Source organism: Pan troglodytes, chromosome 15, assembly GCF_028858775.2.
Source record: "Pan troglodytes isolate AG18354 chromosome 15, NHGRI_mPanTro3-v2.0_pri, whole genome shotgun sequence".
Taxonomy (NCBI): Eukaryota; Metazoa; Chordata; class Mammalia; order Primates; family Hominidae; genus Pan; species Pan troglodytes.
Genome location: NC_072413.2, coordinates 101570276 through 101596138, shown reverse-complemented (window position 1 = coordinate 101596138; position 25863 = coordinate 101570276). Strand labels below are relative to the sequence as shown.

General features: G+C 49.7%; 2 protein-coding genes and 2 non-coding genes across 11 annotated transcripts in view; 1 reads left to right on the top strand and 3 right to left on the bottom strand.

Annotated features, from left to right (window-relative positions):
- The window catches only part of LOC736782 (cytochrome c oxidase assembly factor 8), a 46772-nt gene extending 33839 nt beyond the window's left edge, over positions 1-12933 (bottom strand). For 2 of the 6 annotated variants that reach the window (XM_016926794.4, XM_016926793.3), the window contains exons 1-3: positions 12592-12901; positions 3933-4130; positions 1584-1647 (exon numbers count right to left, since the gene is read on the bottom strand). In XM_016926794.4, coding sequence (XP_016782283.1) covers positions 1584-1647; positions 3933-4130; positions 12592-12753 — 424 coding nt within the window. In that variant the 5' untranslated portion in view covers positions 12754-12901. Of the gene's footprint in view, positions 1-1019; positions 1365-1583; positions 1648-3932; positions 4131-12591 lie in introns of those variants that run through there. The other 4 variants (XM_016926796.4, XM_016926795.4, XR_008538951.2 and 1 more) reach the window with 4 other exon arrangements.
- LOC112205524 (U4 spliceosomal RNA) lies at positions 8180-8320 on the bottom strand. The gene has a single exon (XR_002939463.1). It is a non-coding gene; the product is annotated as a U4 spliceosomal RNA (small nuclear RNA).
- A 45-nt stretch (positions 12934-12978) lies between the features above and the next one.
- Positions 12979-18628, top strand: BAG5 (BAG cochaperone 5). 3 transcript variants are annotated; one of them, XM_009428511.5, is made up of 2 exons: positions 12979-13107; positions 14525-18628. In XM_009428511.5, the coding sequence occupies exon 2, from the start codon at positions 14553-14555 to the stop codon at positions 15894-15896; it is 1344 nt and encodes a 447-aa protein (XP_009426786.1). In that variant the 5' UTR covers positions 12979-13107; positions 14525-14552; the 3' UTR covers positions 15897-18628.
- Positions 18629-25333: 6705 nt separating this feature from the next.
- Positions 25334-25395, bottom strand: LOC112205426 (U7 small nuclear RNA). The gene has a single exon (XR_002939387.1). It is a non-coding gene; the product is annotated as a U7 small nuclear RNA (small nuclear RNA).
- Positions 25396-25863: the final 468 nt, after the last annotated feature.

The following is a 25863-nucleotide window of genomic DNA, read 5'->3' as shown; positions in this document are numbered from 1 at the left end:
CCTAGATGGTGTCACTGCATTCCAGCCTGGGAGACAGAGTGAGACCCTGACTCAAAAAACAAAAAAAGAAATTAATAATAATTAACATTTTGACCCACTGGAATACATTTGTATTGCAGAGAGAACGAATCTAAATTTGTTCTTTTGGGCCAAAGGTTTCTCCAATATCACGTATTCAACAAAGCTCCCCTTCTCTTGGCTCTTGGGGACCTACATCCTCATGCATTGGTGCAACCGTGTACAAGACATGTGCTCTGGCCCAAGGTGACACGCCTGCTGCCCCACTCCCACTGCAGGCACCGTGGCCTGCTCACTTTCAACAGCTGCCAGAGCAGGCAGCTCCCTGTATGTTTCCCTTCCTTAACACATCCTGTCCTATTACCAAATTCAGTTTCAAACCTAATTTAAGGCCAGCCTTTCAATACTCAGCAAAGCCATCAATAGGATTCTGGGACCTTAGTAAGAATCAAAACAACTTCTCCCATCTGTTAGGAGAGTGGCTGTCTCCAAAGCACTTCCAAGCTATGAGCCGACCTAGTCCTACCTGATATGATGACAGACCTATGGACACGGCACATGTGGTGTGCACACAAGCACACACACATATACACACGTGCACGTATGCACACACATGCGTGCACACGCACACATACACGGCCAGGTCAGCATGGAATGCGCTGACAGCCATGGGGCGCGGTGAGGCCCAGTAAGGCTTTGCAATCCGACTCCCGATGTGAGAATCCAGGCCACGCCACATTCTCACTGTGCAATTCTGGTGAAGCCGCAGGTTGCTCATCTATAAAATGGTAAAGATAACAGTATCTACTTCATTGGGTCACTGTGAGAAATGCAACAGGTGATATATGCACAGGACTTGCACAGTGTCCAGCACAGGACCCAAAACTGTGAGTGCTCATTCTCATGCTTACTGCTGGATGCAGCATCTGCTCCAGCTCTGCCCCACAAGACCCCACCTCTCCAGCAGCCAGCAAATAGCAACAGAGGTCCTGGCACGGGGGTGACTCAAGCTCCTGGCCCTTTATTCCAAATGAATCAGGTGAGGCAAAGGATTAGTAGGAATGGCACTTTAGCCCAATGACAGACTTGGCTTTTGGGGTCGATGATTTTGGATTTTCTATCAGAACAACTTTTTGGCAGCAGACATCTGTTTAACGAACAGCATGAGATGTTATTCAGGCCTAACACTGACACCAAGAGAAAATAAGGAGAGGCTATTTTGAGCACTGAACTGAGATCAGGAATCAGAAGAAAAGCTGGTTTGGAGGGAGAAGCTGCAAAGGCTGAGACCTCAGGACGAAAGTCAAAGGTCAGAGGTTGGTCATCCATCATAACCACCTAAAATCCTGAGAGAAAAAAGGGAGCTGGAGATTGGAGAGCCATGCCTGGGAACTGGGTGTGCAAGAGAACTTGGACAGGGGTGTGCTGAGCACTGCCCCAAAGCAGGCCAAGGACTGCCCTGAACTTCCCCACCTCTCTCACTGCCCTTCCTTTCCCTTTTCATGGACTAGCTCAAACCCAAAGAAAGCAAAAAAAAAAAAAAAAAATCAAACAAACACACTAACCTGATTCAGTTCTCAGGCCCAGGCCTTTAGTTTTTAGTCTTGAGTGAATAAATTCTTCTTTTTCCTTAAAAAAAAAAAAAAAAAAAAAAAAAGGCTCTCAGAACTCCTTTCTCTGTCTTTCCATTTTTCTTTGGCTAGAGCACAGCTCACGGTGTACTGGAGAAGTTTAGATTTGGATTTTCTGAGAAGCTAGTGACCCATCTCAAAGCTCATTTAAAACCCTCTGAATGTGGTTAAAAGTTTTGTGCTTGAAACAGGATTTGAAAAGATGTTCAATAAACTTTGGGAGACACTGTTTGTTTATAAATCCACAGAATAGGTCAGGCACAGTGGCTCACACCCATAATGCCAGCACTTTGGGAGGACGAGGTGGGTGGATCACCTGAGGTCAGGAGTTCCAGACCAGCCTGGCCAACATGGAGAAACCCCGTCTCTACTAAAAGTACAAAAATTAGCCCGATGTGATGGTGGGCACCTGTAATCCCACCTACTTAGGAGGCTGAGGCGGGAGAACTGCTTGAACCCAGGAGGCGGAGGTTGCAGTGAGCCGAGATCACGCCACTGCACTCCAGCCTGGACAACAGAGTGAGACTGTCTCAAAACAAAAACAACAACAACAAAAAAAACCCTCCACAGAATATGATAAATATACCCCACCTGACATAGCCCACTCAAATGGAAAGTCAAAGTTTAAATGTTGCCGGGCACGATGGCTCATGCCTGTAATCCCAGCACTTTGGGAGGCCAAGGCAGGCAAATCACCTGAAGGTCAGGGGTTCAAGACCAGCCTGGCCAATGTGGTGAAACCCCATCTCTTCTAAACATACAAAAATTAGCCGGGTGTGGTGGCGGGCGCCTGTAATCCCAGCTACTTGGGAGGCTGAGGCAGGAGAATCGCTTGAACCAGGGAGGTGGAGGTTGCAGTGAGCTGAGATCATGTCACTGCACTCCAGCCTGGGCAACAGGAGTGAAACTCCATCTCAGAAGAAGAAAAAAAAAAGTTAAATGTTTTTCTTCTGGTTTAGACTATTTATACTTCTTTCTTACACAGTTTATTTATAAGTATCCTGTTAAGAATTTTGAATTCTCTGCTGGGCATGGTGGCTTATGCTTGTAATCCCAACACTTTGGGAGGCCGAGGTGGGCGGATCACGAGGTCAGGAGATTAAGACCATCCTGGCCAACATAGTGAAATCCCATCTCCACTAAAAATACAAAAATTAGCTGGGCACGGAGGTGTGTGCCTGTAATCCCAGCTACTCGGGAGGATGAGGCAAGAGAGTCACCTGAACCTGGGAGGTGGAGGGTGCAGTAAGCTGAGATCGCACCACTGCACTCCAGCTTGGTGACAGAGCGAGACTCCGTCTCAAAAAAAAAAAAAAAATTTTTTTTTTTTGAATTCTCAGGAAGAATGACAACACATCACAAAAACGGGTTTCTTTTTGAGGGTCTCACTCCTGTCACCCAGACTGGAGTGCAATGGCGCGCTCTCGGCTCATTGCAACCTCCGCCTCCTGGGTTCAAGCAATTCTTGTGCCTCAGCCTCCCAAGTCACGGGGATCACAGGCATATGCCACCACACCTGGCTCATTTTTATATTTTTAGTAGAGATAAGGTTTCGCTACGTTGGCCAGGCTGCTCTCAAACTCCTGGCTTCAAGTGATCCACCCCTCTCAGCCTCCCAAAGTGCTGGGATTGCAGAGCCATTATGCCCCACCTAAAAAAACCGGTATTCTCATAAAGATAAACACACACACCTATGTGTGTAAAACATGCACTTCTAGTTCCGGCTCTGCTGCTCACACATTGCATCCTTCAAAGTCTCAAGATCTGTGGTTCTACGAATGACCGTTTCTTATATAGTTACATATTAGTTTTTAAAACTATATGCATATATGTACATACAGTGCGGGGGGATGGACTGAGACCCAGTACTACCACGTAACAAATAGCAAAGCAATATACTAAACACCTAGCACCCTCAAGTGGCCAACTGTGTTATTTGTCATTCTGATCTAAAACTTTTTTTTCTTTTTTTTTTTTTGAGACGAGTCTGGCTCTGTCGCCCAGGCTGGAGTGCAGTGGCGCAATCTCCGCTCACTGCAAGCTCCGCCTCCCGGGTTCACGCCATTCTCCTGCCTCAGCCTCCCGAGTAGCTGGGACTACAGGCGCCCGCCACCACGCCCGGCTAATTTTTTGTATTTTTAGTAGAGACGGGGTTTCACCGTGTTAGCCAGGATGGTCTCGATCTCCTGACCTCGTGATCTGCCCACCTCGGCATCCCAAAGTGCTGGGATTACAGGTGTGAGCCACCGCGCCCTTCCGTTCTGATCTAAAACTTAAACTTACCTTACTAAAAGTCAAATTCTGGTTTGCCCAGAACTGTTGATTCCATTCTTGTGTTTCTTGTCTTAATTTTCTAAGCTTTTGTTCCAATGGAGATTCATTTTCAGGTATGTAAAAGTGAACAGGTCGAAGGTTTGAATATTTATCTGGGGGTCCTATCCAATCATGGCAAGACTTTCTTGGAGGGCAGAATCTTGAGACCTTTAACAAAGTAAATTGGATTAACATATGACAAAATGAATCTCTAGTATTATAAAATGTACAATCTGGATTTATTTATTTACTTAGAGACGGAGGCTCGCTCTGTTGCCAGACTGGAGTGCAGTGGCGTGATCTCAGCCAAAGTGCTGGGATTACAAGTAGGAGCCACCACACAGGGCCTACTTTCTGGTTTAAATAATAACAGCCCTTTCCCGAAAGTCAACCACCTTTGCTAAGCTTTCCTTTTTTTTTTTTTTTTTTAAGAGGGAGTCTCACTCTGTCACTCAGGCTGGAGGGCAGTGGCGAGATCTCGGCTCACTGCAAGCTCCACCTCCCAGGTTCACGCCATTCTCCTGCCTCAGCCTCCCAAGTAGCTGGGACTACAGGCGCCCATCACCACGCCCAGCTAATTTTTTTGTATTTTTTAGTGGAGATGGGGTTTCACCCTGTTAGCCAGGATGGAGCTAAGCTTTCTTAAGCTAATGAGAGACCCTACCAGGCTAGGAGGAGGTGAGGAGTCTGAATTCTGGTAAGGTGCCAGCCATCATTCCAGAGGTCACAAGATCTGCAACTTCTCCAATTACTCCTGCATCTCTATTGCAGAACCTAAGATTGGCTTTTTGAGATATCTTTTCAGGTTTTTTGCAAGTCCAACGTGATGGCTCCTCCTGGGCCCGCCCAGAAGCCACTCGGCACGCAGGAGGATGAGTCCCACACCCCTGTGATTGCACCCAGACCAATCGGCAGCAAGCACCCATTGCCTAGCCACCTCCACCCCTTACTCCAAACTATTTTTGAAAAACTCTAGCCCCCAGATGCGAGGAGAGACTGATTTGAGTAATAACTCTTCCATGTAGCATGGCCGGCCTCACATCAATTAAACTCTTTCTTTTTTTTGAGATGGAGTCTCGCTCTATCGCCCAGGCTGGAGTGCAGTGGTGTGATCTCAGCTCACTGCAACCTCCGCCTCCCGGGTTCAAGCGATTCTCCTGCCTCAGCCTCCTGAGTAGCTGGGATTATAGGCATATGCCACCACGCCCGGCTAATTTTTGCATTTTTAGTAGAGATGGGGTTTCACCATGTTGACCAGGCTGATCTTGAACTCCTGACCTCAGGTGATCTGCCTGCCTCAGCCTCCCAAAGTGCTGGGATTACAGGCGTGAGCCACCGTGCCCGGCCCTAAACTCTTTCTTTACTGCAATGCCATGGTCTCCATGAACTGGTTTTGTTTGTGCAATGGGCAGGAAGAACTGTCAGGGAGTTATAGTGGGGGGACCCTGCTATTCAAGACCTGAAACTATACTGCTCGTCGTCAGGGTTAAAATACACTGATTTGATGCTGGATCAATTTAGGAATCCTTTTTAGAAAGTAAAGGCAGGATTGCAATACAGACCTTCAACATTTTACCCATCAGTCTAAAAACTATATACAATCACCAAATATCCCATTAAAAAAATAAAACCTACATTTCTAGCCAGGCGCGGTGGCTCACGCCTGTAATCCCAGCACTTTGGGAGGCTGAGGTGGGTGGATCACCTAAGGAAGGGAGTTCGAGACCAGCCTGACCAACATGGTGAAACCCCATCTCTACTAAAAATACAAAAATTAGCCATGCGTGGTGGCCGGCACCTGTAGTCCCAGCTATATGGGAGGCTGAGCCAGGAGAATTGCTTGAACCTGGGAGGCAGAGGTTGCAGTGAGCCGAGATCGCACCACTGCATTCCAGCCTGGGCGACAGAGCGAGACTCCATCTCAAAAACAAACAAACAAACAAAAAACCAAAACCTACATTTCTACAAATGTTGACTTTTATTATTTTTTTCTTTATCATACATTAAAGGACTCAGAAAATGTTCATGGGCTTCTCCCCCAAGTCTTTGCATCTGTGATATTTAGCTGTTGGTAGAAACTAAGGTGAGTCCCACCAAAGGGACGCACCAGGGTCCACCCCCCTAGACTGTGGCCCAGGACGGCGACTCCTTCCCTCCTCCGAGCTGACCCGGGTGTCTGCAGCTCAGTGGGTTTCGCGCTAACCGTGCATGACCACTGTCCAGGGCTGCACCCGCTCTTTTCTGCTCACAGGCTCCCCATCAGGAAATGTTAAAGGAGCCACCTAATAATTAGCTGCTTTTTCTAGCTGCCCACATATCACAAAGCAAGCTCAGAGAGGTGTCAGGTGTGTTCGGCTACTTTTCCATATTTATCTACCAGTTATCACTCACATAAACTGCTTTACGGATAAAGCTGGTGTACCGATATTTTCAAATCACTGTTTGCCATTCTAATGTGAGAGATGTTGTCTTCCTTTGTTCTTCCCTATAACCACATGTTTCTGCCTTTATTCACGGAGGAGCTACTATTTAAAAGCGAGGACAAGCAGCTTGGGGAGGAAAATGTCCTTTGGTAAGAGGAAGAGCCCTTTGTAGTGCGAATAATTACCATAATTGCTAGTTTCCACAGTACAAGCCTATGATTCATGGTGTCCCATTGGCTATGCTGGGGACAGAAGGCTCTTCCATCCGGCCCTCGTGTCTGCGGGGAGGGCACGCTAGACCCTCACAGTCTCCTGAGAAGCAGCCTCAGTTCTGCCCTCGTCACAGAGAGGCACATGTGCATTCCTACTGGTCAGGCCGAATCTGCATCTTTGGGTCTGGGAGGGGAGTTAACCTTCCGGTTCTTGTGAAAATCTTTTTTCAGCCGGGCGCGGTGGCTCACGCCTGTCATCCCAGCACTTTGGGAAGCTGAGGCAGGTGGACCATTTGAGGTCAGGAGTTCGAGACCAGCCTGGCCAACATGGTGAAACCCCGTCTCTACTTAAAATACCAAAAAATAAGCTGGGCGTGGTGGTGTGCACCTGTAATCCCAGCTACTTGGGAGGCTGAGGCACAAGAATTGCTTGAACCCGGGAGGCGGAGGTTGCAGTGAACCAAAATCGTGTCACTGCACTCCAGCCTGGGTGACAGAGTGAGACCCTGTCACTATATATATATACACACACACACACATATACGTATACATATATATATACACGTATATATGTGTGTATATGTGTGTACGTGTGTGTATATATGTGTGTGTATATGTGTATACATGTGTGTATATACATGTGTGTATATATATGTGTGTGTGTATGTATGTATGTATGTATGTGTATATATATATACATATCTCCTTTCTTCTTAACTGTAAATTGGCAGGCTGGAGAGCCCTACACCAGGCTTCTCCATGCTGGCTCTGCAGGCCAGGCCTGCCTCTCCAGCCCCCTCTGCTTTTACTAAGCTTCTGAGTACTCCACCAAGGAGCACTCCCACCCCAGCATCTCTCCCTCCAGAAGCCAAGATTCGGAAGGGGAGACACTGAGACGTTTCTCCTGCACCCTATTCCTGGAAGTGCCCGTACATGACACAAAGCTACCATGGGGAAACCACCAGGGAATAATGAAGAGAAAAATGTTAGCAAGCTCTTAGCGTTCTTGCTTCCTGTTCTAACTCTCAGTTCTATAAAGGCTTTGAGTTCCCATCTAAGAAGGAGTCAGGAACTTCATATTTACTGCGGGTTAGGGTCCCCAGCCCCCTATTCTACATGGATGCTAGACAAATCCACAAACCCGATCCAGCAATATAAAAGAAGGATAATCCACCAGAAGGGCAAACACTAGAAAGTCAATGAAAACAGTCTCCTAATTTCAGGAATGCCAACGACATGGGAGAGCTATCCAGGCTGGAACACTTTCACCCAACACTGGAGTGACCACAGCAGGAAGCCACCCCTGCTGTATACACACGTTAATTATTTTTATTATCTTTAAGGCCCTAGTCAACCATCTCTTTCCCACCACCAACAGACACAAGGCCTGCACCTCAGTATTGTCTAAAGATGATTAGACAATTTGTCTAAAGATGATTTGTGGGCTGGGCTTGGTGGTTTACACTTGTAATCCCAGCACCTTGGGAAGCCGAGGTAGGTGGACTGCTTGAGCTCAGGAGTTTGAGGCCAGCCTGGGCAACAAAGTGAGACCCCATCTCTATAAAAAAAAATTTTTTTTCAGTCTCTGTAGAGACTGTCAAAAATTGCCAGTGCTGACTATATTGCAAGTCATCACGGCAGGGTATTGGGAAAAGTTTTCAATTATCAATAATCACACCTCAGATAAATCTCATTGGCTACAATACTGCCGCTGTGCAAAGCTACAAAAAAAATTTTTTTTTTTTTTTTTTGAAAAAGAGTCTCGCACTGTTGCCCAGGCTGGAGTGCAGTGGCGCGATCTCGGCTCACTGCAGCCTCCGCCTACCAGGTTCAAGCAATTCTCCTGCCTCAGCCTCCCGAGTAGCTGGGATTACAGGCATGCGCCACCACACCCGGCTAATTTTTGTATTTTTAGTAGAGACGGTGTTTCACCACATTGGCCAGGCTGGTCTTGAATTCCTGACCTCAGATGATCCACCTGCCTCGGCCTTCCAACGTGCTGAGATTACAGGCACGAGCCACCGCACCCTGCCAAAAAAATTTTAAAAATCAGCCAGGTGCGGTGGCACATGCCTGTAGCCCCAGCTACTAAAGAGGCTGAGGCAGGAAGATTACTTGAGCCAGTGAGGTTGAGGCTGTGGTGAGCTATGTTTGTGCCACTGCACTCCAGCCTGGGCAACAGAGCAAGACCCTATCTCCAAAAAAGGGAAAAAGATGGTTATTTGTGGACTTGTTCCAACCCTCCTCCTCTCAGAAGTTAGGTGCCCAACAGGCAGGCCCAGGGTGGTGCTCCCTTGCATCCTCAGGAGACCCTGCCTGGAGCTGCAAACAATAAACTTCCGATAGATTCCAAAGATGGACATGGTGGATTCAGCCATTCTCCATAAGCATCAACCCGCCTGCCCCTGCGCCACCATGCAAAGGCCAAGCACTGCTCTAGGCACCAGGGAGGCATGTGTTAGCATGCAGAGCTCCTGCCTGGAGAGCCATCTGTGCATGTGTGAAAAGAGGCACACACATTCATTTCTGTATCTCTGGCACTTCATGAAGAACCTGTGCAGGAAATGCCAACCACCCTGAGACAAATGTTTCCATTGGTGTTTTAAGCACCACAATACAGGACACGGTTTTCAAAAATACATAAGAGACTTTATCAGATGTCTTGTTTAAATCAATATGCAATGGCTCACTCTTTTTTTTCTTTTTGAGAATGAGTCTTGGTCCATCGCCCAGGCTGGAGTGCAATGGCGTGATCTCGGCTCACTGCAACCTCTGCCTCCTGGGTTCAAGCGATTCTCCCGCCTCAGCCTCCCAACTAGCTGGGATTACAGGTACCACCATCATGCCCGGATAATTTTTGTATTTTTGTAGAGACAGGATTTCACCATGTTGGCCGGGCTGGTCTTGAACTCCTGACCTCAGGTGATCTGCCTGCCTCAGTCTCCCAAAGTGCTGGCAAGGTGTGAGCCACCATGCCTGGCCGGATCACTCTTATTTACCAGTTTAGTAACTCTAACCAGAAAGAAGATGGGGTTAAACTCTAACCAAAAAGAAGATGGGGTTAAAACGGCTTGTTCTTATGAAAACTCAGGTTCAAATGACTTGTAGGTTCTACCAGTCACAGAAAAATTCAAACCTTAGTAAACAATCCACGGAAACAGGAAAAGAAGGCATACCCTACAGCTCATTTTTGAAGCTAAAAGTGACTTTGGGCCAGGCACAGTGGCTCATACCTGTAATCCCAGCACTTTGGGAGGCTGAGGTGAGCAGATCACCTGAGGTCAGGAGTTCAAGACCACCCTGGCCAACATGGTGAAACCCGTCTCTACAAAAAATACAAAAATTAGCCGGGCGTGGTGGTAGGCACCTGTAATCCCAGCTACTCAGGAGGCTGAGGCAGGAGAATTGCTTGAACCTGGGCGGTGGAGGTTGCAGTGAGCTGAGATCATGCCACTGCACTCCAGCCTGGGTGACAGAGCAAGACTCCATCTCAAAAAAAAAAAAATTTAAAAAAAAAGGTGGGGAGGTGATGGAGGCAGAACCTATGGATTAAAAAGAACTAAAAGGGAGTATCTCTGAACCTATTCTGGTTCGGGAACTTCCGGATTAAAGAAAAAAAGAACTAAAAGAGTCAGACTAATTCTTACGTGCAAACAAGTTTAGGAACCAATGATGCAAACTACACAGGTAAGACATAAGCAGGCATGAAGTGGCTAGGGAACAGAATTTAAAAGTCTTAATTTTTTTTTTCTTTACCAAAAGCAGTTATATTTCTGAAAAGCTGAGTTTTAAAGATGGATTTGGAAGGAAGAATGGTGCCTGACTCTTAAGTTCTATAATGTTTTTCAATTAAAAGCTGGTGCTGGCTGGGCATGGTGGCTCACACTTATAATCTCAGCACTTTGGGAGGCCAAGGCGGGTGGATCACCTGAAGTCAGGAGTTCGAGACCTGCCTGGCCAGCATAGTGAAACCCCATCTCTACTAAAAAAAGAAAAAAAAATTAACCAGGCGTGGCAGCATGCGCCTGTGATCCCAGCTATACTCAGGAGGCTGCGGCAGGAGAATTGCTTGAACCCAGTAGGCGAAGGTTGCAGTGAGCCGAGACTGCGCCATTGCACTCCAGCCTGGGCAACAGAGCAAAAACTCCATCTCGAAAAAAGAAAAAACGAACAAGGCAGAGAGATCTCTCATCTTGAGAAGAGACCCATGGTAAGATTTATTTTACTTTAACAAGAAGTCTAAGGCTGAGAGTGGTGGCTCACACTTGTAATCCTAGCACTTTGGGAGGCCCAGGCAGGCGCATCACTTGAGGTCAGGAGTTTGAAACCAGCCTGGCCAACAGGTGAAACCCTGTCTCTACTAAAAATACAAAAAAATTAGCCGGGCATGGTGGTGGGCCCCTGTAGTCCCAGCTACTCGGAAGGCTGAGGCACGAGAATCGCTTGAGCCCGGGAGGCAGAGCTGAGATCACGCCACTGTACTCCCACCTGGGCGACAGAGGGAGACTCCAACTCAAAAAAAAATAATAATAAAAAAAAAGAAGTGTATATGACAATAGAGAAATCCTTATTTGGGTGCTGTTGTTTCTTTCCAGCACAAGTTCACAAAATAAGCTAGGGAAAATCCCCTCCCCCCGCCCCGGGAAATGTCTTGGTTGATTTCCCGTTTGCTCTCTTAGAGCATTTTCAGACACCTGCTCTATCTTTCTGCCCAAAGACAGAGAGGCTGGGTGGGTTTCTATGTTCTAGGAATAGAAGGCAAGGGCTTGGCCACTGTAACACAGAACTGAGCTAGCCACTTGGGTGTCTGGTTGACTAGTTGCCCTGGTAACTCCTTGTTTAAATTGTAAACTAGACAGACCTTCAAAGCTACAATTATAAAAGTGTACTAACAGCCACAGCCCAACAGAAATGAAAATGTACAAGCAAGTACATTTGCAATTTTTAATTAGCTTTTTTTTTTTTTTGAGATGAAGTCTCCCTCTGTCGCCAGGCTGGAGTGCAGTGGCGCGATCTCGACTCACAGCAACCTCCGTCTCCCGGGTTCAAGCGATTTTCCTGCCTCATCCTCCCGAGTAGCTGGGTCCACAGGCGCGCGCCACTATGCCCAGCTAATTTCTGTATTTTTAGTAGAGACGTTTCACCATGTTGGGCAGGATGGTCTCACCTCTTGATTTCGTGATCCGCTTGCCTCGGCCTCCCAAAGTGCTGGGATTACAAGCGTGAGCCACGGAGCCCGTCCAATTTTTAATTAGCACTTTTTAAATACTTCTTTAATTATTGTTTAAACCAAGTTTTCCAGCCTCCTTCATTAGCCTGTTTGGTATTTGCATGCTTTGCTTGAATATTTTATCTCCAGCCCATTCCACACCGTTAGTCAACATTTTCATCTGACAGACGGAATCAAGGCCTAGGCCTCCCTTAAACAAAACATCCCTCCCAAAAGTACCACTTACAAAAATTGCTTGCCACAGACATTCTTGCTACAGACATTCTTTGCGGATCTTTGGCCAGTAACATGCATATACCCACACATAGTTTGCAAATAACAACTATTCAACGTGAAGTGCTACAAAAGTACGATGATAAAGTGCTCGTCGCTTGAAGAAAAGCACTAATAATTTTAACAAAGCCAAAACACACACATACACAACGAAAAAAAATGCACGGTAAGCCAAGAGCTCTTTAAATATAAAAAATAACCATTCTCGGGAACAAATAAGGTAGGTACAAACTTGCCAGGTGACTCTGTTACGCTTAAAGGTTCTGGCTGTCAACAGTCCCCGGCGTGGTGGCGGCGGCACCCTCAGTCCCATCCGACCGAGGGCGTTGATGCGGGAGCCTCGGGGCTGCGGGACTGTTCGGGATAGGACGCGAGAGCACCTGGAGAAAGGCCTGAGGCGGCTGTGCAGAACAGGGAGTGGCCCCGAGGCCCGGGTTTGTCTTCCCTTCCGGTCACCCCTCCCGGCCCAATGTCCCCAGGCGCCTGCTTACCCCGCTGGGCGCCGTATCCCTGCGCTCGGCGCCGCGCTCCGGAGCGAGTTGACAGCCGCGGCAGGCGAAGGCGCGGCAGAGAGGGGGGAGAAGGGTCTTCTTCCCCGCCCGCAAGGCCACCATGGCCCCACGCCCCCTGGCCCCCGCGGCGCACGGCAGCATTGCGACGGCGCGAGGGGCCGCTTTACGGCAGGGTCGCGAAGCCCGAGGGAGCGCGGCGGCGCGGCCGACCGTGCGCTTTCCCAGCGGTGCGACGGGGTGAGGGGGCGGGGGGCGGCGGGCGGCGCGGGCTGACCCGGGCGGCCGCTCCTTGGTCGCGGTCACTCCAGGCTGCCTCGCTGCGCCCCTGGCGGTGGGCGTGGCGCTGCCGGCGGCTAGGCGCGGACGCCGGAGGAGGTGTCCCCGGGTTTAGGGTTGTTCGGCCAGGGGCGGGGCTGCCGGGCCCGGGCGACGGCCGGAGCTGCGGAAGTCGTGGAAGCGTCGGCGACGCATCGCGCGATGGCGCGGGCGGGACAGGTGAGCGAAGCGTGGCTTGTAGCCTTTTCCCTCTCTCGGGGGGACGAGTGGGGCACCACCTCCGCGCGGGGCTCCCCGCTGGGCCACCCCTTCGCCAGCGCCCACCCCCGTGCGGCTTGTCGGATCAGGCAGGGCAGAGTCGGTCTCGGCGCTGTCCCCGCCCCTGGGGTCGGACGCTGACCGGGACTGGCCGGGCCTGGTCTCTGGTGTCTCCGGCCGGGCCTCGGTTCCCCTCCTCCCTCGGCTTCCCCCGGCCGGGCCGAGCGCCCCTCGCGCGCCCATTGTGAGGTCAGGTCCTGCGGGCGCGCCCTGGCACCCGGGCCGAGACGCCCGGAGCGGCTGCTGCAGCCAGTAGCGGTCCCTTCACCGCCGGCCCCTTCACCGGCTGCCCCGCTCAGACCTAGTCGGGAGGGGTGCGAGGGATGCAGCTGGGGGCCCAGCTCCGGTGCCGCACCCCGTAAAGGGCTGATCTTCCACCTCGCCACCTCAGCCACGGGACGCCAAGACCGCATCCAATTCAGACCTCTTTTGGGTAAAGGGCCAAGAGGGAAGGGCGAGGCGGGGAGGAAGGAGCTCGGGCCGCCTTCCCTCCGTGGCCTCCAGGACATCCGCCGGGGATAGATTATGCGTTTCCATTGGTTACCCACCTTGAGCGAGCCGTTTGATAGAAACCAAGAGCTTGAAACGTGCACTAGGCCATTGTGGACTCCCAGTGGGAGGCGAGTGAATGAATTATTTATAGTTATCACGTTTTCGCGGGTTGTTTTTTTTTGAGAGAGTGGAGCATGTTGGGGGCTGAGGAGGTGTTAACCCTTCAGCGCTGTCCCGGTCGCTCTTCTCTACCTGTGGGGTTTTAATCTCTTCAGGGAGACTTCTGTGAGGGAAGATGTGTGAGGAGCTAAAAGGGTGGGGAGGGGAAGTGCACAAAGGGATGGAGAGAAACGAAGAAGCGGGGACCTTGGGGATGTCTGAGAGCCCCTGGTTTTTGTTCTGGTTCTTTCTTTTGCTTAGAGTTTCTGGAAACTAGGCATAGCTGTGTGGCGGGGCGGGGTACTGTTAGTGTTCGGAAGGTTACAAGAGCTACTGTTTCACCTTTCATAAAGGTGCCCTGCTGGTTCCAAATAGTTTGTGTCGCGTACGGTGACTCACACCTTAATCCCAGCACTTTGGGAGGCGGAGGCGGGCGGATCGTCTGAGACCAGCCTGGGCAATATAGTGAGACCTGTCTCTACTAAAAATAATCTTAGCTGGGCGTAGTGGTGTACGACTGTAGACCCAGCTACTGGGGAGGCTGAGGTGGGATGACTGCCCAGAAGTATACCTTTTTAAAATGAGAATTTTAGAATGACTTAATATACCATTAGTGTTCTGCAGAAGCCTTGTGCTGTAATAAGTTATCATTCTTGTCGTCTTTTAGTGCTTGTGAAACTGAACACAACAAAAGTATGGATATGGGAAACCAACATCCTTCTATTAGTAGGCTTCAGGAAATCCAAAAGGAAGTAAAAAGTGTAGAACAGCAAGTTGTCGGCTTCAGTGGTCTGTCAGATGACAAGAATTACAAGAAACTGGAGAGGATTCTAACAAAACAGCTTTTTGAAATAGACTCTGTAGATACTGAAGGAAAAGGAGATATTCAGCAAGCTAGGAAGAGGGCAGCACAGGAGACAGAACGTCTTCTCAAAGAGTTGGAGCAGAATGCAAACCACCCACACCGGATTGAAATACAGAACATTTTTGAGGAAGCCCAGTCCCTCGTGAGAGAGAAAATTGTGCCATTTTATAATGGAGGCAACTGCGTAACTGATGAGTTTGAAGAAGGCATCCAAGATATCATTCTGAGGCTGACACATGTTAAAACTGGAGGAAAAATCTCCTTGCGGAAAGCAAGGTATCACACTTTAACCAAAATCTGTGCGGTGCAAGAGATAATTGAAGACTGCATGAAAAAGCAGCCTTCCCTGCCGCTTTCCGAGGATGCACATCCTTCCGTTGCCAAAATCAACTTCGTGATGTGTGAGGTGAACAAGGCCCGAGGGGTCCTGATTGCACTTCTGATGGGTGTGAACAACAATGAGACCTGCAGGCACTTATCCTGTGTGCTCTCGGGGCTGATCGCTGACCTGGATGCTCTAGATGTGTGCGGCCGGACAGAAATCAGAAATTATCGGAGGGAGGTAGTAGAAGATATCAACAAATTATTGAAATATCTGGATTTGGAAGAGGAAGCAGACACAACTAAAGCATTTGACCTGAGACAGAATCATTCCATTTTAAAAATAGAAAAGGTCCTCAAGAGAATGAGAGAAATAAAAAATGAACTTCTCCAAGCACAAAACCCTTCTGAATTGTACCTGAGCTCCAAAACAGAATTGCAGGGTTTAATTGGACAGTTGGATGAGGTAAGTCTTGAAAAAAACCCCTGCATCCGGGAAGCCAGGAGAAGAGCAGTGATCGAGGTGCAAACTCTGATCACATATATTGACTTGAAGGAGGCCCTTGAGAAAAGAAAGCTGTTTGCTTGTGAGGAGCACCCATCCCATAAAGCCGTCTGGAACGTCCTTGGAAACTTGTCTGAGATCCAGGGAGAAGTTCTTTCATTTGATGGAAATCGAACCGATAAGAACTACATCCGGCTGGAAGAGCTGCTCACAAAGCAGCTGCTAGCCCTGGATGCTGTTGATCCGCAGGGAGAAGAGAAGTGTAAGGCTGCCAGGAAACAGGCTGTGAAGCTTGCCCAGAATATTCTCAGCTATCTCGACCTGAAATCCGATGAATGGGAGTACTGAAATACCAGAGATCTCACTTTTGATACTGTTTTGCACTTCATATGTGCTTCTATGTATAGAGAGCTTTCAGTTCATTGATTTATACGTGCATATTTCAGTCTCAGTATTTATGATTGAAGCAAATTCTATTCAGTATCTGCTGCTTTTGATGTTGCAAGACAAATATCATTACAGCACATTAACTTTTCCATTCGGATCATTATCTGTATGATGTGGTGTGGTTTGTTTGGTTTGTCCTTTTTTTTTTGCGTTTTTAATCAGAAAACGAAATAGAGGCAGCTTTTGTAAATTTTAAATGGGTTGTGCAAGCATTAAAATGCAGGTCTTTCAGAATCTAGAACTAGGCATAACCTTACATAATACTAGGAAAATTATGAGAAAGGGGAAATTTTTGGTTAAATAAGAGTAAGGTTCAAACACAAGCAGTACATGTTCGGTTTCATTATGCTCGATAGAAGGCTTTTTTTTTTTCACTTATAAGGCCTGATTGGTCCTGCCCAGCTTAACGGGGTGGGGTTTTTTTGTTTGTTCAGACAGTCTGTTCTTTTGTAAACATTTTTAGTTGGAAAAACAGCATCTGCATTTTCCCCATCCCCTACGTTTTAGAGAGGAATCTTGTTTTTGTGTGCAACATAAGAAAATTATGAAAACTAATAGCCAAAAAACCTTTGAGATTGCATTAAAGAGAAGGGATAAAGGACCAGCAATAATACCTTGTAAGTTGCTTTTGTTTGTAAAATCTGAGCTTATAGTTTTCCTTAGTGAGTAATTCATAAGGATGGGAACATTTAAGTTAATGGGCCTTTAAAAAAAAAAAAAAAAAAGGAAACACTCATACCTGTAGTTGGAGGATGAAGATTGGAGACGGGTTACCAATGTCAGGTTATACTAAAACTAAATCAGAAAGTCTGAATGTAGCACGTAATGGTTCTCTTCTGTTGTCCCAGGCTGTAAAATAGACAGCCTTGTCACACCTCCCCGGTGCTGTTTTACAACGTGAGGGTAGACGCTGTCAGTAAGCCAGAGGGACCAGGCCGTCCTAGGTTTTCCTAGGCAGTCAGCTGTTAACCACTCACTTAGTAAATATCATAACTACACCTGCTCCAGGACCAATCAGTGAAACCTGCTCGGAATTAAAGGCTTCCTCTGGGTGCCTAGAACAACTGAGCTCATGTCACGGGCATGTGGTGGTTTCTCTGTTGCCTGAAAGAGCCATTAAAGTCAATCGTGCATGAAGCATCTCTCTTCTGCTAAAGGATGTGTATTTCCATAAATGCTTTCTGAGGATCCGGTACAAAATGATTTCCCAAAGTTCTGCAGTGCCTTGAGAACATGTGGGTCCGAGTGTTAGGACAGACTCCTCCCCCGGGTCACCTTTTGCCTGGTCGTCCTGTTAGAGTACATCTTTGGAAATCCAGGGTAATATTCTCTTTCAGAGATGCTCATTGTGTAACTCTGTGTAGGGAGATAGTCACTTTAAACAGCTGAAAGTAGCTAGCTAAAGGAGTAGCCTTAAATACCTAAAAGATGACAGAAGCATAGCCCTTAACAAATCTTCAGCTTGTCTCTCAGTATTTCCCAATCATGAAAATCCCTTGCTATGTCTTTCCTACTAGAAATGTTCTAGCATCACTGGATGGTGGGGTCAGAGGGCAGTCGGTATTTAGGCCGTGAGCTTCCCATACTACTGCAGGTCCAACTCCTGGCAACCGCGGGCTCAGGGCAGGTCATTGGAATCCACGTTTTGGCCACAGTAGTTGTAGGATTGCTTTTCTGTATCATAATTTTAGAATGCTCTTAAAATCTTGAGGAAGAGTTTTTATTTTTTATTTACTTTTGAGATGGAGTCTCACTCTGTTGCCCAGGCTGCAGTGCAGTGGTGCCATCTCAGCTCACTGCAACCTCCACCTCCCAGGTTCAAGCGATTCTCCTGCCTCAGCCACCTGAGTAGCTGGGATTACAGGCATGTGCCACCATGCCTGGCTAATTTTTGTATTTTTAATAGAGCTGAGATTTCACCATGATGGTCAGGCTGGTCTCGAACTCCTGACCTCGTGATCCGCCCGCCTCGGCCTCCCAAAGTGCTAGAATTAATGGGTGTGAGCCACGGCGCCCAGCCCAGGAAGAGTTTTTAAATTAGAGCTCTGTTTAATTATACCACTGGGAAATCATGGTTACGCTTCAGGCATATTCTTCCCCAGAGTACTACTTAACATTTTAAATTTCATTTTGTAAAGTTAAATGTCAGCATTCCCTTTAAAAGTGTCCATTGTTGTTTGAAAGTAGACGTTTCAGTCATTCTTTTCAAACAAGTGTTTGTGTACCTTTTGCCAAGCTGTGGGCATCGTGTGTGAGTACAGGGTGCTCAGCTCTTCCACCGTCATTTTGAATTGTTCACATGGGTAAATTGGTCATGGAAATGATCGGATTGACCTTGAGTGACTGTCAGGCATGGCTTTGTTTCTGGTTTCAATCTGTTCTCGTTCCTTGTACCGGATTATTCTACTCCTGCAATGAACCCTGTTGACACCGGATTTAGCTCGTCGGCCTTCGTGGGGAGCTGTTTGTGTTAATATGAGCTACTGCATGCAATTCTTAAACTGGGCTTGTCACATTGTATTGTATTTTTGTGATCTTTAATGAAAAGAATCTACTGCAAGTAAAACCTGCTCCCCAAAAATGTGTGGCTTTGGGTCTGCATTAAACGCTGGAGTCCATGTTCATGCCGAAAATGGCTGGGAACGTTTGCTTTATTTACATTCGGTCAGCGCTGCTTTCAGATCACACTTTATCCACACAGGAAAGCCAGTCAGCCTATAATGAAGTAGTTATTAAAATAAATGTAATGAATATGTCTACAAAGTATAGTTTAGTGGTTTATTTTGCTAAAATGCACATATATTTGATATAATTTAGTTTGAGAAGTTCAGCCAGTTTTTCTCCTTTGTTTGACTTTGTCAATTTCTATCTGGTTTTTAAGGGTCTGAGCTTAGCTTGTGCATGCAAGGTTTTGGGTTTTTTTTTTTTTTTTATTTGAGCACAGCTTTTCACCTTTTAATTTGTTGGGTATTTTTCTCTTAATAAGAGAAATATTGGCCATCGATTTTTACATATAATACAAGTGTGTTTTTCCAGTACATTGGTTCCTGTCCCCTCTCTGTCAACTGTTTGACTATTGGAACAGTATGTCTTCAATAATTCAGTGTTACTTTGAGATACACGTGTTAATATACCCTTAGTTATTCTTGAAATAAAACCAGTCTCTTAAGCTTGCAGTGGAGAAAGGCTGTGAGTCTGAGGTGTGTGTTCTCTATATATTATCACCTTCATGAACTGTCTGACCTGGGTGCGGATCCCTTTTTTTTTTTTTTTTTTTTTGAGACGGAGTCTGGCTCTGTCACCCAGGCTGGAGTGCAATAGCGCGATCTCGGCTCACTGCAACCTCCGCCTCCCAGGTTCAAGCAATTCTGCCTCAACCTCCCGAGTAGCTGGGATTACAGGTGCCTGCCACAACGCCTGGTTAATTTTTTGTATTTTTAGTAGAGACGGGGTTTCACCATGTTGGCCAGGATGGTCTCGAACTCCTGACCTCAGGTGATCCACCTGCCTCAGCCTCCCAAAGTGTTGGGACACAGGTGTGAGCCACCGTGCCCAGCTGAGGAGTCCTTCCTTAATGGAGCCCAGAGCAGGCAGGCCTGGGGGCAGGTGGCCTCCGTGGCTGCAGTTGGTGGCCATGCTGTAAGGAGGTGAGGGTGGCTGTGTGTGGGCCGGGACCCAGGCCCAGGTGACCAGGTCACTGTGCTCTTGTTGAGACAGCCTAGGAAGCATGTGTGTGATGGGGGTGGGGGCCTCATGCTCTGCTCCCTCAGGAGGATGCCCGGGTCTCAAATAAGAACTGACTTTATTTGTAGAAAGAAGAAGAACCTCTGGGACAGTTCTGGAAAGATCCACTCTCCAGAGGAGAGTTGTGATAGTGTGCTATGAAACCATCTTCACTGCTTTGTGACGGAGGTGTGGGAGTCTTTCTGTCTATTCGGCCCTTCCCGGGTGTGTGAGGTGTTCTGACTCCGGCCTCCGGCCCTCTCCCAGCCCTAAGTCTAGTGAAGCCCGTGTGCTTGGACTGCGGACGTGCCTGGCTCACTTTGGGCAGTTGTTTGTCTATTTTAAGTCCGCTATGTGACAGCACTAAGTTTTCCTATTTTTAGCCCTTTCCTATTGTATTTTTTGTTTTGTTTTGTTTTTTGTTTTTTTTTGGGGGGGGGGTTTGTTTTTTTGAGGCGGAGTCTCTCTCTGTCACCCAGGCTGGAGTGCAGTGGCGCGATCTCGGCTCACTGCAAGCTCTGCCTCCCGGGTTCACGCCATTCTCCTGCCTCAGCCTCCCGAGTAGCTGGGACTACAGGCGCCCGCCACCACGCCCGGCTAATTTTTTGTATTTTTAGTAGAGACGGGGTTTCACTGTGGTCTTGATCTCCTGACCTCGTGATCCACCTGCCTCAGCTTCCCAAAGTGCTGGGATTACAGGCGTGAGCCACCGCGCCCGGCCTTCCATTGTATTTTTGTTGTCTTCTCTGCCTGCTTTTATCTTCCATGTGATCCAAACAGGGGCAGCCTTTGCAAGCCTCGCAAACGCATGATAGGCCCAGAGCCAAGAGCAACGATGTGTATAGGTTGAAGAGAAACACTCTGGGGGAAATGTGAGCTTTTGAATAAATCCTTGGCCACACGTGAGGATTCTTATCACTTATACTGGCAACAGCATTAACCAGGCTCCTAGTGTATCCTCGTGTTGCGCTGAGGATTGAAGAATCCATCATGCCACCAGTGGCCATGGAGAAATTCCAGTCTAGTCAGAGAAGGGACGAGAGGAGTCGGCTGCGCCTGGTCTGTCTCAGGTGTGAATGTCTGGTGTCAGGTCAGGTGTCAAGTGCAAGCCGGAAAAAGACCAGTGGCTTAGGGAGGGGCCTCACTGGCCCTTCAAGGCTGGTTAGAAGTAGGACGGGAGACGGTGGGTGTGGCACCGGTAATCATGGCACTTTGGGAGGCTAAGGTGAGAGGACTGCTTGAGCCCAGGAGTTCAAGACCAGCCTGGGCAACACAGACCCCATCTCTACAAAAAAATTAATATATATATATTTTTTTAAAGAAGAAACCCTGGAGTGGGCTGAGCTGGAACGAGGTGGCAGGGGCTGAGGGGCAGTGCCCTGGCAAGCTTGGCTCTTGATTCTGGGTACAAGCTGAGCCCTAATTGAAGGCCTCTTATATACAGGTCTGGGGTCGCCCCTGCTGGTCAGGACATGTCTGAGGGCATCGTACAAAATGTTTTGGGTTCTTTTGTTTTTTTATTGAAACAGGGTCTTAATATGTTGCCCAGGCTGGTCTCGAACTCCTGGGCTCAAGCGATCCTCCTGCCTCAGCCTCCCAAAGTGCTGGGATGACAGACATGAGCTACTGCACTTGGCCTTGCTTTTCCATTTTGTGTAGTTATCATTGCACAGATTTTGGGGTGGGGGTGGGGGTCACCAGGCAGCCTTAGGACTCTGTGTCCCTAGTTCTAGGTCTCTTCAGCTTGTGCCCTTTTTTATGCCAGTCACCAGCAGGCTATTTCAGGCTATTTCACCTATTTGCCCTCTTGGTCTTTCTAAAAGCACAGCTCTGCTCATATGGTTTTTCTGAATGAAAACCTTCAGTGGCCTCCACTATTTCACCCGGTCACGTACCTGCGAAGCCCTGAGTGGTGTGGTCCAGGCTGCCCCAGCAGCCCCATCTCCACTGCCCAGCCATCTGTGCAAAGTGTTCTACGTACATTTTAAGCTCTCAGCACCCCTTGAGGCAGGTTTTTCATACTATCTGTTTCATAGGTGATTCTGAGATTCAGGTGGTCCCTTGCCCAGGGAACTGCCCAGAGTCACTTGGCAAAGGAGGGAAGGACAATTTGGTTACAGTTCATGAGTCATGGACTTACCTGGAGAGTTGAAGAAATGGCTGGTGCTTGGGGCCCACCCCAGGGATTCTGGTTTCATCGGGATGAGGTACAGTCTGGACATCAGGATTTCTGAAAGCTCCCACCTCAGGGAATGCTGGCCAAGTGGCTAAAAGCAGGCTGGGGCCCAGACTGCTAGGTTCACATCTCAGCTGTGCCACTTTCTCTCTCTCTCTTTTTTTTTTTTCTGTCGCCCAAGCTGGAGTGCAATGGCACAATCTCGGCTCACTGCAACCTCTGCCTCTTGGGTTCAAGCGATTCTCCTGCCTCAGTCTCCCAAGTAGCTGGGACTACAGGCATGCGCCACCACGCCCAGCTGATTTTTGTATTTTTAGTGGAGACACGGTTTCACCATGTTGGCCAGGAGGGTCTCCATCTCTTGACCTCGTGATCCGCCTGCCTCAGCCTCCCAAAGTGCCAGGATTACAGGTGTGAGCCACCGTGCCCGGCGAGCTGTGCCACTTTCAAAGCTGAGCCCCTGAGCCTCAGTTTCTTCTGAAAGGTGGGCAGTACTTAGCACTTAGGTTTAAAGGATTCAGCTGGTTAATGTGAAACATTCAGCTCCAGTATTATGTCTCAAAGTCACTGTGTCAGTGAACCGGCATCCCTCATCGTGGAAAGACTGTCTTAAACGAGTGCTTTATTCTGTCCGTACGTCTTCCACTTGTGAATTACAACTGCAAAAATGTATCTTTCTACAGTAAGGTTGAAGTGAAGTGAAGCTGTTTCCCCGCTTAGGATTCTTTGGTCTTTCCGGAGCTGCCAGGGGTCTGTGACCCCATTTGGTAAGGACTCAGTGCGGCACGCTGCCTCTCCATCTCTGGTCCCCGCTGCGGTCACAGCGAATGGTAGGTTTTCAGTGTGTGTTAGAACCCTTTCAGTTCTCAAGCTGTTTCCCTGTGGCCGCATTTTCAGATGAATGTTGCCAGTTCCCCACCTTCTGTCTCCCTCTCACGCTGGTGTCTGCCCCACCTCAGTCCTCTGTGGGTATTGGGACATGGAGCTGGATGGTTCTGAGTGCTGAGCGGAGAGCAAGGTCATCAGATGACTTTGCTGTTCATGGCCCTGGGTTCTGGTGCTCTCATCCGAAGCCCTCCCTGCCCATCCCTTGGGCCGTGGAGCCTATCTTCTGTTCCTGTACCCTATTAATAGCTCTAACACAGTGGCTCACCTGTCTCTCCCATGCCAGGCCACAGTGCCTTTCAAGGCAAGATCTGTCTCTTCATCCATGCAGCCTCAGGTCCTGGCAGTAATGGGCACTCACATGCCTTTTGGATGAGCTGTTCTTTGGAAATAGTGTCCTTAGCTCCTGGCATGTAATAGGCATTCGGCGAATACTTGCTGAATAAATGAGTGGAAAAATCTCAGATCTGCAGACGGCTTCAGAGAGTGTTTAAAATCCTCCTGCTTATCGGATCCAAAGGACCTCCTCTCTGCTGCACCTTCCACCGGGGCTCTGGGGTGGCCAATCAGGATCTCTCACCTGAGGCCACCTCATCCCCCTGAGAGCCGGGGTGAAATCAGAAGTGCCTCCCACTCAGTCCCTGGGGCAGAAGGGCCAGCAGGCCAGAGCGGGTCACACCCTGCCGTGGAGAAGCAAGGCCTCTCCAATTCCAGAGCCCTTGGCTGGCCACCCAGCCACAGAGGCCAGGCAGGCTGGAGCCTCTGAAGATGAGGGGTGGGGATGTTGGCTTCTGTCTCTGAAATTCGTCTGCTCGTGCTTGTGATGCTGAAATGAGCAGTTAGCTCTGTGATTCCTGAGCCTGGGCCAACCTCCATGTCCTCGGTGCTGTTGGAAAGGACCAGGGAGGGGCAGTGTCAGGGCCAGCGTGTGCCTAGTGTGCCCTTCAGACCGATTTGAGATGAAGAGGAATCTTCCTGGTTGCTGGGTGAGGTACTTGAAGGAAACCCACTAACCCGCGGGGGTGAGGAGGACTGAGGGAGGGTAGCTGAGCCTTGGAGTGGAGTCTCCATTTAACTAGCATCTGCCGAGTGCCTGGGAGGTGCTGGGGGCAAAGGCGTGGACCCGGGGCAAGGGCCCCTGCAGAGGCCACCTGGCTTTCTGAGGGATCCATCACAAGGAGCATTGGCCGGATGTGATGGGGTGGTTGAGAAGCCCAGGGAGGCTTCCTGGCGGAGGTGGGAGGTTAGCTGGTCACGGACAAGAAGTGGAACGTGACAGGAAGTGCAGGAGTTCGTCCCTTCCCAGGCAAGACCGTAGTGGTGAACACACCGTTCCAGTCGGCGGGCTGGGAGCTTCATCAGAGTGAGAGTGCTGGCAGCCCGGCTGTGCTGACAGCCACCACTGCTGCTGGAGCCCGGAGGGCCAGGCAGGGCCAGCCAAGCTGGACCACGAGCTGCTGCGGCAGGGCTGGGGCCTGAATGTCCTCCGAGGGACAGGAGGCAGGTCCGCTCTCCACAGGGCGAGGGAGAGAAGGGGACCTGAGAGCATCGGGGTAGGGCCTAGGAGCTGCGCTTCAGCCATGAGGAGGGGCAGCCGTGGATGGTTTTTAGCCTGGGGAGTGACGGGCCATGCTTCCCTTTGGGACGGCCCCAGCAGGACAGTGCCCCGCCAGTCCACATGAGCCAGCGGCCGCTGTGCCATGCCTGCTCTTCCAGGCCGCCTCCACCCCCACAGCCGCGCCCCTGACTCTCGTCCCCCGTGGACATCGGCCCTTCCGACAGCTTGTGTGTGCCCCGTGATGCCCCCCCCCATCCCCACCTAGCACTGTTCCAGGTGGGCGGGCATCCACTCAGCCTCTCCCTGGTGCTCACCCAACTCCCTCCCAGACAGAAATGAGACCAGCAGAGACACTCTGTGGGAGGCTGTCCATGAGCCCCAGGAGGGCCCTCCAGGCTGGTCCCGCCAGCCCAGGGTGCAGCACCGCCTGGGGTGAGGTGGCGGCTGCAGGTGGCTGGCAGTTCAGATACTGGAGCTCCCAGTGGGAGGGATGGCTAAGCCACTCACCCAGAACCTTCCCGGAATGGGGGAGGAGACAGCCCACTTGTGGCAGCATCAACAGGATTTTGAGAACACAGTTCTGGAGCTGGAGGCCTGCAGCCAGCCTGGGGCAGGATGAGGCGTCAGACCTGGGCCCCTCCCAGGCCGCTGGGTTCCAGTGCTCCCCACACGCCCTCTGTGCCCACCAAGCCTCACCCTGGTCATGAGGGGCCCGGGGCAGGTTTTCTTTTCAGGCTGAGAACTGGGCCTCTGGGCCTGGTGAGGGGCAGTGGCCCAGTGGTGGCCACCTCCCAAGGCTCCTCTGTGGAGTAGGACACCCCTGCCAGGAAGGGCCGGTGTCCCAGCCCAGCCCAGCCCTGGGGTGGGGAGCAGAGCCTTTCCCTAGGAGCCTGGGCTTCAAGCCCTCTCTCCCCACCCAGCCAGCCTGGTGGGGGAAGGAACCACCTCGGATTTGATTGAGGAAGACTTTTTTTTTTCTTTTTCTTTCTTTCTTTAAAGGGCTTTCCAGTAAAAATCGGAAAACCTGCTAGTCAAATTCTAGAAGAGCTGTGACACTGGAAAAGACATTTTTGTAGCTAAGTTCATGAACAAATTCACACGCTCCACACTGCCGCCTTCTCGGCCTCCCTTTCCCCAGCCGACCTCCATCACCTGGCCCTGCCCTCAAAGCACCGAGTCCCCCAGGGTCTGTGCCTCAGGGCAGCTGCCAGGACTGCCAGGCCCCACCGGGGGCTGTCTCCCTCCCTGGGGGACACGCTCAGAGCTGCACTGGCTGGGGAGGCTCTGGGCGGAAGGGTGGAGAGACAAAGAGGTCTTTGTGTCCCTCTGGCTGGACGGGAGGACAGACAGGTCAGCCAAGGCCGTGTGACTGGTGAGACCCACCCGAGGTCCCAGACTCCTGTCACCACCTACCTGGGGCCCTGACATGTGCAAGACATCTCTGTGTGCCTCAGTTTCCCGGCTGCGAGGTGGGGTCAGGCCACGCACCATCCTGCCTCCCCACCTGGCTTCCCGCCCGGCGTCAC

Bases quoted from the DNA above. Each gene is read 5' to 3' on its own strand.
- BAG5 (XM_009428510.5), top strand. From the start codon at position 13,732: ATGCGTTTCCATTGGTTACCCACCTTGAGCGAGCCGTTTGATAGAAAC. The intron at 13,827-14,524 runs GCGAGTGAATGA...GTCGTCTTTTAG, and splicing joins TTGTGGACTCCCAGTGGGAG to TGCTTGTGAAACTGAACACA.